This window comes from Chelon labrosus (assembly GCF_963514085.1).
Source record: "Chelon labrosus genome assembly, chromosome: 5".
Lineage (NCBI taxonomy): Eukaryota > Metazoa > Chordata > Actinopteri > Mugiliformes > Mugilidae > Chelon > Chelon labrosus.
Genome location: NC_140341.1, coordinates 9,260,346 through 9,274,885, shown reverse-complemented (window position 1 = coordinate 9,274,885; position 14,540 = coordinate 9,260,346). Strand labels below are relative to the sequence as shown.

The following is a 14,540-nucleotide window of genomic DNA, read 5'->3' as shown; positions in this document are numbered from 1 at the left end:
AACCCCCCCCAAAAAAAAAGAAACTCAAAAATAAAAACACTGTTGGTATTATTGGAAAGACATTGTGTAATCACACCACAATGTTGAGTCCACTATATCAAACTGACAAAAGAAAAAGTTATTACTAGTCTTTTTTTTTCAGCACCATCACTGCATGTATGATTTTTTTCTCAGAACGCACTTCTTCACCCTAAATATTGTAATGGCACCAGTATCTAGACGTCGTGCCACCAAGCTCTACACACATCTTGGAGCCCAAGCACTGCTTGCACAATTACTGTGTGGTTCATATATCTCCCGAAGTGCATGCTTTTGTCATGTCTCTACACAAATTCCTCTAAACCACACGGTGACACAAGAGAACAGCAAAACAGGGACAGATACGGCACATGCTAATATATTCTGAGTGGCCGGTAGTGTCCCGACATCCAGTTAATTTCTTCTCAGATAATCGCAGAGGTTTTAAAACTTATTTGATTTAAAGCCGAATGAACGTTAACCGAAGGCCCGTTTGTAAGCTTCTGAGAAGAAATGAGGCCGTGAGATGTATCTGAAAGCTCTAGAAGAAGCTACTAAACCAATGGAACTTCCGTTTTAAAGGTCAAGATCAACTTATGTGCTAACAGGACATCATTTAAGTGTCACACTAAAACGCATCCAAAGTGGGGATTTAAAGTTTCCATATCAAAGTCACAGACTGTATCTTTAACCCCCGAAATAATCACACACTCAGGGTTTGGAAAGGCTTCACACGAGTTTCTAGTTGAGTCGATGATTGATTGGCAGGTTACGTATCTCGCCACTGGATCCAACGTAAATGGGAAAACTTTAAAGTAAATGCTGTATAAAGTACAATAAAATAAACACTGAGATCGGCTCCAGTGGAAAGAAAGTTGTGCTTTCATTGTATGCCTTGGAAAATACAAAAAGGGTGGATCATTTTTTTTGCTCTACAGATCAAGATAAAACACATTTACAATGAGCAAAGAAAGAAAAAGAAAACTGATATATGCTGCGGACTCCCAACTGCTCCTCAAAAAAAATCGTTCTCCTAGACGAACGAACCATCTCGATCCTTAAACAGGTTACAAAAAAAGGCCTTTTTCTCTTACACTAGCTGCCATGACGACGGTAGGCCCGGCGGATTACATGAACACACACATACATTGCTTTCAATTACACACCGACATATGTTACAAATATGCAAAGTTGGTTTCATACGAGCCATAGGAACATATTTCATATCAAACAAACAGAAATACATGAGGTCTACACATGCTGTAGAGTCTATATACAGTAATATATAAAAAAATAAACTGACAAGTACGTACACATATCTTCTCAAAAAACCACACACAGTCCCACAACAGTAATCTCTTTTCAACTTTGTGGATAATTAGTGTTAAACTTTTTCTTTCTTTTTTTTTTAAACTGTAGCCATTGTCTTTGTAGATCTTTACAAAGGATCTGGTACAAAAGGGCTCCACAATCTCACATTTTGTCACAATCCATATTTTGGTGCCATTTTTGCAAAAACAGAAATATTTTAAAAAGCTGAGAACAATTTTGTTTAATGACAAGAGAAATGTTTGATGTGAAATTTGCATCTCTGGCGTTGAAATTGCTCAACGAACATGAGTTTCGGTACAACCTGGACCTTGTGTTTATCCCCTCAGATGCTCCTATCTGTTGCACACTTAATTATACCGACTAATATGCGGTTTATGCTTCTGCATCAATTTGACGGCGTAGCTACAGCAACAGACCAGACCCTACGCCTACCCTAGCGCCGTAGCGTGACGTACACCTCCCGAGAAATGTAACTACAAGTCACGGCAACGTAGACTACAAGAGCTGTGATTGGTCCACTTGGCAGTAGCGTATTTCTGCTTTAGTATTTCCAGCTGCTTCTCCGTCTCGGCAATTTTCGAATTGATTGTTTGGGATCAATAAAGAAAACCTTTGTACGACTCGTCTTCAGCGAAATTTCGGAGAAAGTTTCATTGTTGAAAGCCAAGCAGGAAGTAGAAACAAAAATGAACCCGACAGGCATAAAAGACACAGCGCCGACTAGCGTTTGGGTGCCGTTTTCACAGAGCGAGCCAGACTGACTACCGCACAAGTATAAATGGCTAACACCAGTGAAGGCTACGTACGTAGGTTACGGCGTATAAGCCTCTGCGGGACTAGAAGCCGTAACCTACGTACGTAGCCTACTCGTACACTCGTTACATTTCCGGGAAGGTGCATGTCAGGCTACGGCGTTAGGGTCTGCGTAGGGTCTGGGCTGTCAAAATGACGCAGAAGCATAAACCGCCTATTAGTTAGGCCTAATATCTGGAAATAAAGCTGCAATTATCTAAACCATAAACACAGATTAATGCCCTCTGAATTACTAGTTGTGTACAGAACAGAAATAAGTCATCAGTCAAAGATGAAAGTAGTGCTTTTTTTTTTCTTATTCACGTCCATGTAATAGGTTTAGATATAATGTCGCTTCATGCTGCCCAACTGGACTCAAACTGGCGAGCAAAACGTTTAAATAAGTAAGTAAATAGGAAAATAAAATGATAAAATATATATTTAAAAAAAAATAAAAGAGTCCAGGTTGTAAAAGCAAACCTTCAAAGTAGTGTCTCAGCCTACTAACAATATCACTGTAGTAGCAGCTCTGACAACCATCAGTAATGTAGAAGTAGAAAAACAATAGGAGTCAATGGACAGGCGTGACGTTCCTCTACAATATTTCCTTTTTTCTTTCCAAACAGACCGTGGCGATCCACCGTCTGCTGACACACACACACACACACACAGTTTCACTTAATCCATTATCGGCAGTCGATAGCATCTTTAAAAACAACAACAAAAACTTGTTTGTGCCTAATTTGTTGGGTCGGGATGCGGATCAAGTAGAGATTCAAGAATTCATTCAAAGCCTTTAACTGCGACCGACTGAGCTCGTCTCATGTGCTAGGGAAATGTACCGTAAAGTGCACCAAATTAACCCGAACAGGCTAAAACATCACAATCAATCTATTACATTTATGTTAAAAAAAACTAACAGTTTTATGAGCTGCATCTTGTTGTCACAGTTTTGGCCACATAATGGTTTAACACTGAAGTAACCATCATTCAGCAGCCGTCCGTAAAGTCACTTTTATATTAGGACAGCTTTAACTATTGCTGTAAATCAGAGCACAATGTTAATGAAACTGCAGGTAACCATGACAACAGTAGTGATATCGTACAGTGATCCCAAGGCCAACTTGATGGGGCATTATTGCTTACATATACTGTAGTAGTAAACACAAATACTCTGCTTGAGTGCAATAAGGTCAACAAAATTTTTAGTGGCTTTTCAACGGCTGATGTCCAATGCAACTAAAACGCTTCATCAGTAGAGAATTATGAACCATTTGAATGCACCATTACGTCGATTTTGGCTCATAATCTCGACTAGGCCTACCTTCTGCCTACTGGCAAATAAGAAACAAAAAAAACGCCAATGGCGGTGATGTTCATGTCTTGTGTCATGTCGATTTTGCCCTGGTTAAATGTTTGCAGTCTGACTCAGACAACACTATTCGTGATTGTTTGAAACAGTTATAATCACTGACTTCTTAACTCGAGTCGTTTCATAAATTTGTAAAGATTGGATTCAAAGACAGACTCGAAAAGGGCTGAGAGACTTCAGTCTTCTCTTATTTTATAATGACAATCTGTTTCTTTGGCGCAAAAGTAACTAAGTACTACTAAAAGTTAACAGAATAACTAACAATGTAAAACGAACAAGTTTTAGGAATCTGGAAGTTCACCAATAACAGCTTCGACACTATTTTAATGATACTTGTTAAAGGGATGAAATCTCTTTTCCGTGCTCTGAACGTTGGTTGGTAACCGGGTACCCGATAGAAGTGCATAACGCTTTAAAACACTGTCTTCAGTTAGCTATAAAGAGGTGTTAGTTGGGTGTTGCCAGGTAGCAAGGCACGAGCAAAGAGACTGAACTGGATGTTAATGGAGGAAGGTCGGAGAAAAAGAGAGAAACCGATCAAGAGGACAGATAGTTGTTGGAAAGAGCTATGCGAAACAAAAATGGCTGCAAGATGGACACCAAGCTGGTCTTCTACCTGTTGGACTAGTTACGTAACTTTAGCTGCTATGTCTTGTCTTGTAGCACTTGCCTCAAATTTTGGCTTTGTTGGCAAAGTTGTTGACTCGCTAGTTTCTGATCTGCCAAGTCTTTAGCAGCTACAACCAGTGCCTCCTCTGAGTTATTCAGCTGTGGTGCTTTTTGAAGCATCTCAACCATGACCACAACCAGTACAATGTTAAGTTAACTGATAAGGGTGTTAGCCAAAACCATGACAATAAGACGCAGGCTTGCAGATAAAGGTGTGCGACACATTTAACCGTTGTCAGCAGCTGACTGTACCATTTTACTGATTGTTCTAAAATGTTCCCCAATGTTTTATCGTCAAACCTGGATGGAAATACACAACTTCGTGCATTTTAAACTCTAATTACCGACAGCCTACTGAAGAGACAGTCGTCTAAGCAGAGTTGGATTGGGTGACTGTCAAAAAAACAGAAGAAGAAGTAGAAGAAAAAAAAAAGGCAGAATAAAACAGTCAAAGTATTTGAAAGAAACTGAAATGCTACTTGGCCCCGTTTGGCGTTCGGAAGAGGAACTACTCAGATTTATGGCAGTAAAGGTCTTTAAGGGCTTTAAGTTCTTCAATTAGTGTCTTGTTTTGGTTCTCCAGGACGGCCACTCGGTTCTCCAGACACTTAACGTACTCCTTCTTCTTCCTGCGACATTCACGGGCCGCCTCTCTGTAGGAGGGATAAGACACAGTTTGGGGTTTTGGTTCTTTTTCATGATCAGAATTTTGGTGGGGCTTTGGGACTTTTTCATGTCAGCTGTTGGATGTTGCTTGAATATTAATTTAAGCAAAGACTTTATATTAATCAAGAAACTACTGATTCAGTTTTTGTCTTACATCAAACTTCCTTTCTAATGTTTTGGGCTGGACCATGGCAGCAGTTGTGGATCTAAATGCTGTTACATACTCTGCAAGAAGCAAGACGTTTGTTCTCGTTTGGGAGTTCTCTCAGCTTGTTCTCGACACATCAACAGGGCAGAACTTTTTTCTCGCGTGGTGTCCGACAACTATTCTGTGATTGGTCAGAAAACGGAAGTGGGCGTGGCCAATACAAAAATGCGGAAATGCTAGCGACCGCTTTGCAAGCTCCCAGATGCTAATATTCGCTAATCTCTCCTGGGTAGAGATCGGCATACTGTGTGTGAAAGCGACACACCAACATCCATCTCCCGCATCTCCCACAGTGCTTAGCACGTATGATGTATGACGCAGTGGGAGGGCCCTATGAGGAGTTCCCCAGAGTTCGTCACATGAGTGTCTCGTGAAGTATAAATGACCTGGCCAGAACAAACTTTTTTTTCTTGTCCTCGCAACCCTAGGAACAAATTTCTCGCTTCTCTTGGAGTATGTAACAAGCTTAAGAGTTATATTTGACGCCACTGCAAACACTTCATCAACGCTCAAATGTGCAGAACCCTCCTTTGTTCGTACCTGTTCTTCATGAGGCGAACCTCACGTTTTCTGGTGACCTCCTCTGTGGCGCCCTGGGTCGGGAGGGCGGGCGAAGAGGCCATGACCACTCCAGGGGCGATGGTGCTAGCCGGGGCTGCTCGGATCTGATAGGCCTGGACGTCACCAGAGGTAGCTAAACGGAAATCAAAATATATGTTAAAATTGATCTATTCACAACCCAAATCTGTGTTTCATTCACTCAAAGAGAGTGATCCCCTCTCTCACCTTGGACCACCACCTGGTTACTGGGGACCAGTATCTGCTGGCCGTCGCTGGTCTGTGCGTACTGCAGGATGGTGGCTCCGGGCTGGGCTGCTGCTGCTGCATTGGTCATGGTCAGAGTCTGAAGGCCCTGGACTCCATCTGTACCGTTATTAGCCAGCTGAATGGCCCCACCTTGTGTGATTGCGACTATGTGTTCGGCGAGAGGGATGAATGGCAAGGAGGCACATTACGGTATGGACATTTGTTATTTTGTGCTTTGGATAGGATGATCAGCCTGGTCAGACTGTCAATAATAAGAATCTTACATTTAACATCACGTATTTAGCTTTCACGTACTGTATTGGCCGCTGCTGGTCTGGTAGATGGGCGTGGGGACGGTAACGGTGGTGATGGCGGGCGTGGCGGCAGCAGCAGATGAGTCCTCCTCAGCCTTTTCCTCCTCGATACGAGGGACAGCCGGCGCGTCGGATGAAAGGTCGTTCAAGATTTTCCTGTTGGGGGCGAGTGACCGTTGTGATTTACTGAATAAATCTCAGTGGGGAGCATAAAGACTGGACTCTGGAGCAATGGGAGAAGGTCATGTTGTATGATGGAGTCCAGGTTTACCTTGTTCCAGAGTGATGGAGGCATCAGGGTAAGAAAAGAGGCAGATGAAGTGATGCACCCATCATGCCTGGTGTCTACTGTACAAGCCTGTGGGGGCAGTGCTATGATCTGGGGTTGCTGCAGTTGCTCAGGTCTAGGTTCAGCAACATTATGTGCCCAAAGAATGAGGTCAGCTGAATATACTGACACTAATTACCTGTAGGAGGGGCGTCGTGATAGGATCTCCCTGCGCTTCTGAGAGTCGGTCACGCTGTCCACCGACTCCTGTGAATCTTCACTTTCTGCTATGGTGGAAATCTGGAACAAACAATACAACATTTGACTTTATTTTGTGCCTGAATAAGCGACACCAGAAGCTAGAAGTGAGTCTGTGTGTGTTTCACCTGTACTGCCTGGACCTGTGGGGACTGGATAACGGACGGCTGAGCAGCCTGGATGACGCCGTGGACCTGAACCGTCTGTCCATTGGGAAGCTGTACCAGCGTTACCGTGGGACCCGTTGCTGTGGCGTGCCCTGTTGTCATGGATACCTAAAATTCAGAGGTGATATCATTGCGCCGTCTGCCACGCGTCGGTATAAAATGATATTAATACACGTTTTTTTTTTTTTTTTCTTCTTTCTTTATTTTGTTAATTATTCCAAACCTGAGCTGGGTATAGACGGTACTGGGTAAAAGTGTCAACATCATGTGTCACCTGGGCCAAAGTCGCGATCTGTGCCTGGGTTATCTGCTGGTTCTCTGTCTCTGTCACAGCAGCGTCCGCCGCCTGCTGAGCCTCGGCTGCTGACTCCATCTTCATTGGCTGAGCTGAAATTAGAAGAGAAGCTGTAGTAACTTAACTTCTGTTGAGGCGAAGACACTGGCGATGGGCAGTATGGCTCTTTTCTGAGAGCCGACTCTTTTGCCACGGCTCCCAAAGAAGAGCCGGCTCTCTTAGCTCCTAAACAGCTCTTTATTTAGTATCGTTGATTACGTAATATTTTAACCCAACGCATTTTGGGCAGTTATTCTGTTACAAAAGCATTCTTACTAACGTTTAATATTTCAATAAAACTTTAACCGTGCAAACGCTGCAATCAAATCCACACAAGCAAAAACAGAACCAACCATTCACTACCAAACATCGGTAGATTTTCAAGAGGTTATTTATCGGTCACCTTTAATAAATGTACCAGGAATCTTCTTCTACTCTGGGTAACTGGTAATTAAAAGTACCAAACTAGAAGTTAAATGTAAGACTTTTACTGCGGATTGCAGATTAAAGACCTTCAACACTTTAACAGTCCCGCTTCCTTGTGGCATATATCTGATTTTGTCCCACTCCGATCCAACAGGAAGATCCCGCTGTAACGTCACATAGTTCTGATTAATACTTAAGTGGACCCAAACTGTCTCTATATCAGCTCTGATTCAGCGATGCGTCATAATTATCACACGAGACAAACAAAAGTGTGACGGTGTGAAATGTGAAGTGCGGGAAAAGTGACACGTGCTGACTTTTCAGCTGTTGACAGTCGGAGCATCGTTCCTTCTCTGCTTTCAGGTTCAGGCCTAATTATTCACAGGTGGTCTATTTCGATCCAGGTCTTTGGGGGCTTTTAAATCTGTGACTTCCAAACTGCAGACATTTATTACAACTAAAAATAAAATCTGAAAGTTGGTCCTCTGCTATCGACATAAAGCTCCGTTACTGAATGTTGAAATATGCGAGACACTAAATGCATGTTTAACTACATGGTGAAGCCCTTTGGACAAAAACTCCTCCTTTAGGACTGTTACCAGAGAATAAGGAAATCTTGACAGGAGAAAGAAGACACATCTGGTGTCTGAGGTGTCCCTTGGTCACAGATCATATCATACACTATATGAAATGATTCAAATAACTGGACCAAGTGTTAACATTCTTATTAACTGCCAGTATTTTCTTATTGAACCTGTTATTAAAGGTTTAAAGGGGAACTACCGTTTTTTACAACCTGGACCTTATTTCTGGCATAAAATATGATCGTTTACTCACCCATATAACTTTGGTGTCATTTGACGATATTTAGATCCACGTATATCCATATAGTGGGAGTGACTGGGGCGCCAAAACGCAGCCTCTATATAACGCATTATCTGCTGTGAAATATATGAAAACATTTCACCAATATTTTGTTATGAGACGCTAGTGCGATTCCCCGTTGAGTCCATAGTTACCTGTTATCATCATCCGGGGGTCTGTAGATTGACCTACTAACCTCTGACCTGGATGATGTCATCTCTGAGCTTGTTTACCTGTAATTTGCTACTGCTAGTTTTTTGCAACATGGCTGAATATTTTTCCGATTCTGAGGTTGTGGAGGACGACTTTGTTTATGATGGACGCCCTTACCGTTTTGAGTAAGAGTATACGGATGAGGAGCTCGTTGAAAGGAGGATGAGGAGGCAGAGAGAGGAACAGCTGGCCAAAGAACAACAAACCGCTCGTCCGCGAATAGATAACAGGTAACTCCAGACTCCACGAGGAATAGCACTAGCGTACCATAACAACATATTGGTGAAATGAACGAGTTTCGCGGCAGATAATGTGTTATTTAGAGGCTGCGTTTCGGTGCCCCAGTCACTCCCACTATATGGATATACACAGATCTAAATATCGTCCGAATGACTCAGAAATGACACCAAAGTTATGTGGGTGAGTAAACGACCGTATTTTATTCCAGAAATAAGGTCCAGGTTGTAAAAAACAGTAGATCCCCTTTAAATCAACCTCTTACTCAGATTTTTTCAGTTTTGATCTTGACTTATGTATGATTCTGATTATTAGTGGGATACTAGTTTAAATGCATCCACCGTGGCAGCTGTAGTTTGTGGTGAATTGCGCTTTACTTACAGGTATCAATACTGAACACACAGCGGTTTAATGCATCTTGAATCCCAAAATAAGGCGATAAAGTGCTCACAAGTCTGTTTGGATGATCTGTTTGCGCAGGACAAGGAGGACACCAGTATGTACACCCTCCAGCAAGAAGATGACATTTGTTTTGCAGACGAGCAAACAGAGCAATACAAACACACGCGCACCTCACTGACAGACATCAACATCTGTACACAGAATCCGAGATGAGAGTTTCAGCTGCTGAATTTACACGAGCGACGCGCAATAATGACGCTCGCATCCCGACCGCTGTGCGAGAACAGCCCCATCTGTTATCAGCAAAGCTCCACAAACACTGTTAACAAATGACGATGTTGGCGTCGTTATGCATGACCTGGGCTGGTGGCTGCTGCTCATTATGGGAATTTGAACAATATTGGTAACAAAAGACTATCCAATCTGTCTCTTCCTCATGTATTCTGGACAAATTTAAGGAAAATTTCCATGGTTTAATACTTGTGAATGACACAGCAGAACAAAGTGTGTTTTGATACCCCAAATTGGCTCATTAGCTTAAAAAAGATTCCTATACTAAAAGTTTTATCAATAGTTCAATGTGTTTCTTTCAATAAAGAAAAACTACAATAATAAAACAGCAAACATGCGTTTTCCTCTGTTAGGAACACCCCTGAGAGCTGTCTAAAGAGAAGAAATAAATATCTGACTATGTTTTTAAGTTAATCAAAGTGTTCCTCTGGGAGGATGTTGGATCGATGACGTCCATTACGTAAATATGCCAATGAGAATAGACTGACTGTCACAAGTGTGAGAGTTCACTTCATCTTTGTCAAAGAGGAAGACCCTACCACTGTAGCGCTACTGGCAGGCATGATCATCTTAACGGAGAGCAGCGTTAAGATTTCAGACTATTACAATGACTTTTGTCTCATTTGTCGTTGCGTTCAGTTCCTGGGAGTTGTCGTTGCGTCCTCATCTGTGTTTTTCAAGCAAGAACTCAGCAAAGACTCTTCAGAGGGGATGTTAACGGCTTGTGTGTTGCTTTCCGCGGGATTTGCAAGTTTTATGCGGTTTGTTTCGACACATATAGACCTATAAAACTAAACTAAATAGATTTCCATTAACGTTATGCTCTAAGCGGGTGTAAGCAACGGTTTAAAGATGAATAATGGCGGTGGATTTCTTAATACAACCAAGTTATCCAACTTTAATTTAAATCCAGTTCAACAGCGCCACGAACATCCTCCAAAATAAGGTCATACAGTTAAATTTCCACCTTTCTTGATGTGGCTGACTGGCAACCACAAAAAAACAATAAGCCGCGGTAAGCTAAACACAGGAGAAAACTGATGACGCGCACACTACAAACTCTGCTTCACTTCCGAGGCTCTATTTAACTCTCCCTTTATTTTCCATCACAGCGCTGCACAACCGACTTTGCTTACAGTTGTTTCCATGCGTCCGTGCAAAAACACATTAAGGCGGCCAACAGAAAGTTTCCCTCCTGATGCTCGCCCTACCCTGTGATTAAAAGCCAGCCCAGGTAAGCAACAGGAGCAGAGCGAGCAAGTGAATGGCTGTGGGTAAGGAGGAAACATGCTAGCTGGGGAGCTCGCTAAAGGTAAGGCTGGCTGCGTAACTTTAGTATTTGCAAATCGCAATAGATTTGGTCAATTGGGTCGTGGTTCAGTCCGCATCAACGGGGCGAACCACGGTAGATTTGTTTGTTTGGTTCGTGGTTCAGTCCGCATCAACGTTTCAGGTACGTTTGATTGTTTGCTCCGATTGCTGTGTAAAAAGGCCAGGTTAATGTATTGAAAGATTAGTTGTTGAAAGTGACAGCGTGGAGGGGGGTGACTCCAGGACGCTGGAATTCACTGTTAAGCCTTCTTGAGGTGTTGTGGGCCTAACTTAACGAAACATGGGCGAAGGGAGGTGCCCACTTGAAAACCCCAGTGACATGCTGCATACTGCCGTTGAATAGGCCAGGTATCTGATGTCTTCATGTTGGTTGGCAGCTATATTTCTTTGTTTGTTTAGCTGCTGAGCGGGCCGGACAAGCCAGCAGCGTTTATTTACTTAGTTCATATTTCACAACGCATTGACTGTAGGTTTGTTGCTGGACAGGGCCTCTAAATGTGTTTTGTGATTGTAACATCTAATCCTGTGTATTAACGAATTGTTAAGTGACACCCTTCCAACCCAAACGCCAGTACGATGCACACACACACACACACCATGCACATGAATATTCACATTTCTGACACAGTTTTGACATAAACTGAACACTATAACAGTCATGTGACTAAGGTTATGTGCAGGACTCTTTACATTAAAAGGCATTTGTTTACACTGGTGTACCTTCATTCATGTGAGAAAATAGTCTACACTAAACACTAGAAATGAGAAACTAATTCTGCAAACTCTAAATGATTCTCCAACCTCCCTGCATGTAAAATAATAATTATTATAATAGTAATTATTATTATTATTATTATTAGTGGTAGTAGGGTTTGGGAGGTTGTGATCCCTGGCTGCCTTCAGCCTCCTCAGGCTCTGACTGTTGATCCGGGACGTGTTTGTTCACTCAGTGATCTCACACTGTGCGTAGCTTCTCTCCGCCGCATGATTGGCTTTACACATTTCTCCCTCTGCTTTTCAAATATCACTCGGATGCTCAGTGTGTGTGTGTGGGTGTGGGTGTGTGCGTGTGTGTGTGACAGCAGCGGAGCCACATGGCCGGGCAACGCCCCCCCTCAACGCGGTCACATCATCCCAGCAGATGAAATAAAAGCAACGATCAAAACCGCAAAACTGACCGCAAACACACCGCCGGCGTGTGCGTAAACTACACAGGCCCGATGTGTTCAACCAAACCCCCACGGCCCGCAAAACCCCACTACTATAAACATATTAATAGATAATAAGGATGAGGTTGTGGTGATATTAGCTGATATAGAATCATGAATTAAGTCGAGAAAGTTGCAGAAATTAATGAAAATATAGACACGGTGCTTTCAGTGCGCCTTTAAATGGAAAACAGCGCAATTTTTGCGCGTAAATGTCTTGTCTGCGAGAGCACCGTTTGACAGCCGGGCTTCTTAACAACGCTAAAGTCCTGTCACAGTCCCCGGTGTGTTAACGCACAAACTGCCCCTCATGGCTCAGCATCAACGCCGCACATTTGCCCCCGTTTCCCCCCTCAAAACAGCCGCAGCCTCCCCTCCCCTCCATCCTGCTACAAACACACCGCGGCGCCATGATCTCTTTGTTTCCTTTCGGGCCGAACCCGACCAGACCGACACTTCCCCGCGGCCGCGTCTCCGTCCCTCCGAGCCCCGGACACCGCTCCGTCCTTACCGATACAGACTCCCTTTCGTCACTCCCGGGCCTCCGGAGCTCCACTTTTATTCTGGCCGACACGTAAGAGCCCGCGTCAGGCTACACCTCCGCCGCGTCACCGGGAACAACAACACGGAGATTGGAGAAGGACGAGAAAGCAGATGGCGACGCCGAGCGGAAATGGACGAGCGGCGGCCGGAGAGGGCCGGAGATTGCCGAGGGGGAGCGGAGCCTAACGACACCCTCCTGGCCCGTGAAGCGCGTGGCAAAATGACAAAATGTGACAATAAGAGGTTTATGTGGAGTTTAATAAATTATGCAAGAGACCAACAATAATCTGTTCGCTAAATTTGTGGGTCATAAAGGGTGGTCTATTAACTAGAATATAAGGGTCGTTTTGTTCATCTATTAATTTTTTTTTTATTTTTTATTTTTTTTTATCAGTACTTGAATATATTGCTTTATAAATGAATAAAGTCAAGCAGGAAATCTGAAATGTAGTCCAGTAAAACAGCTTATGATGAGGTCTGAATAATCTCCATCAACCACGACATTGTTTCTGCTAAAATAAGACGGTGTTGATTTCTGTTTAATATTATTACAGAGTTAAATGAATCTGTGCACCCATTATCTAGTGAATCACACACGTATGCTTTGTGATCGCCATTGACTTCTATCTATGGCTTCTAAATATCTGGTAGGACCTTTCAGCAGGTCTGCCTTCCCACTACTACTTCCAGAGCTGAATAAGACCTCTACTCTTGATTTTTGCTTTACAAGATAAATCATTTATCTCACAACCGCAAACGTAATCTTCGTCTGTGACTAGGTTACGTCAAGAAATTGTCTCGCATGTCAATCTCAGAGCCGTTCATTGTCCAGATGTGTCTTCAGGAAACTTGCAGGCAGGTTTCAAAGCGTAAATTTATTGCAAAGCGTCAACTGGCTCTCGCACATAGTTTAGGACTGAAATACTCAGGTCCCACTGTTCGTAAAAGTACCAGCAAGAAAATGCAGAAGTAACCCATTACCTGGTGTGCAACATAATGTCCCGGACGAGCCCCCACTTGATCAGGACCTGGCTCGTGAGCCACGACAAAAAAATGGAGAGACGCAGGTTAAATGTGAAGGTTAACATATTTATTCAAGGATTCAAGGATTCAAGGATTCTTTATTGTCATTTCAACACATGTTGCAACATGGGATGGAACGAAATTTGTTTCTCTGGTCCCAATTCAAGCCATAAGTAAAAGTCAGCAACCAACCCATAAGAACGAAGTGTGGTTTGAGTATCGGCATGTGTGTGTCGATGGGTGAATGATAGTGTATGTGTGGGATCGAGGTCGAGATGCCAGAGAGTAAGGGCTGCCAGACCTTAAAGGATCAAGGAGACTGGGCCAGGTGCTCCCGGTTTCCCAAATTGAGTCCCGTCCACTAATGTACCTGCAGAAAACAGACAAGCAACAAAACAAGGGGGGAAAACACAGAACAGGCCCTACAGCAACAGGCGGCCGTCACAATAATGAACCAGCTCTGGTATATTATTATATTTTACAATATTAGATTGCTAAGAATAATGTATAAATGTGTCCCTTGTTTTAATGTATTTATGCACATTTAACTAGTCCAGCCTTTTCCTTGTTGAGCCGGGTCTTAAGGTCAGGTTAGCACAGTTTGAAGGGAAAGAAGAAAGAACAAATTCTGCAACAAAAATCCTAACTTTTGTTGTGAAATATAAATTTTACCTCTTCCGAAGTTTAGATTACTAACAACTCACAAACATCCGGCCCTAATAACACAATACCTAATAACTGTTTATAAGAGCCAACAAGCATAAAAGGCTGGGAGCCACAGGTTTCTTATTTTCAT

The 14,540-nt window shown here is 42.9% G+C and overlaps 1 protein-coding gene across 1 annotated transcript; it reads right to left on the bottom strand.

Annotated features, from left to right (window-relative positions):
- Positions 1 to 51: 51 nt before the first annotated feature.
- On the bottom strand, positions 52 to 12,771 carry creb1b (cAMP responsive element binding protein 1b). The gene is made up of 8 exons (XM_084545228.1): positions 12,690 to 12,771; positions 7,146 to 7,258; positions 6,833 to 6,979; positions 6,646 to 6,746; positions 6,180 to 6,334; positions 5,844 to 6,029; positions 5,598 to 5,751; positions 52 to 4,836 (listed from the first exon to the last, which is right to left on the bottom strand). Exons 2-8 carry the CDS (start codon positions 7,248 to 7,250, stop codon positions 4,692 to 4,694), a joined length of 993 nt encoding a protein of 330 aa, XP_084401354.1. The 5' UTR covers positions 7,251 to 7,258; positions 12,690 to 12,771; the 3' UTR covers positions 52 to 4,691.
- Positions 12,772 to 14,540: the final 1,769 nt, after the last annotated feature.

What these genes read in the sequence shown, in the direction of transcription:
- creb1b (XM_084545228.1), bottom strand. Translation starts at nt 7,250, where the DNA reads ATGAAGATGGAGTCAGCAGCCGAGGCTCAGCAGGCGGCGGACGCTGCT. An exon ending in AGATCGCGACTTTGGCCCAG is followed by an intron (nt 6,980 to 7,145) that starts GTGACACATGAT and finishes TCTGAATTTTAG; the next exon opens with GTATCCATGACAACAGGGCA. An exon ending in CACAGGTCCAGGCAGTACAG is followed by an intron (nt 6,747 to 6,832) that starts GTGAAACACACA and finishes TGTTTGTTCCAG; the next exon opens with ATTTCCACCATAGCAGAAAG.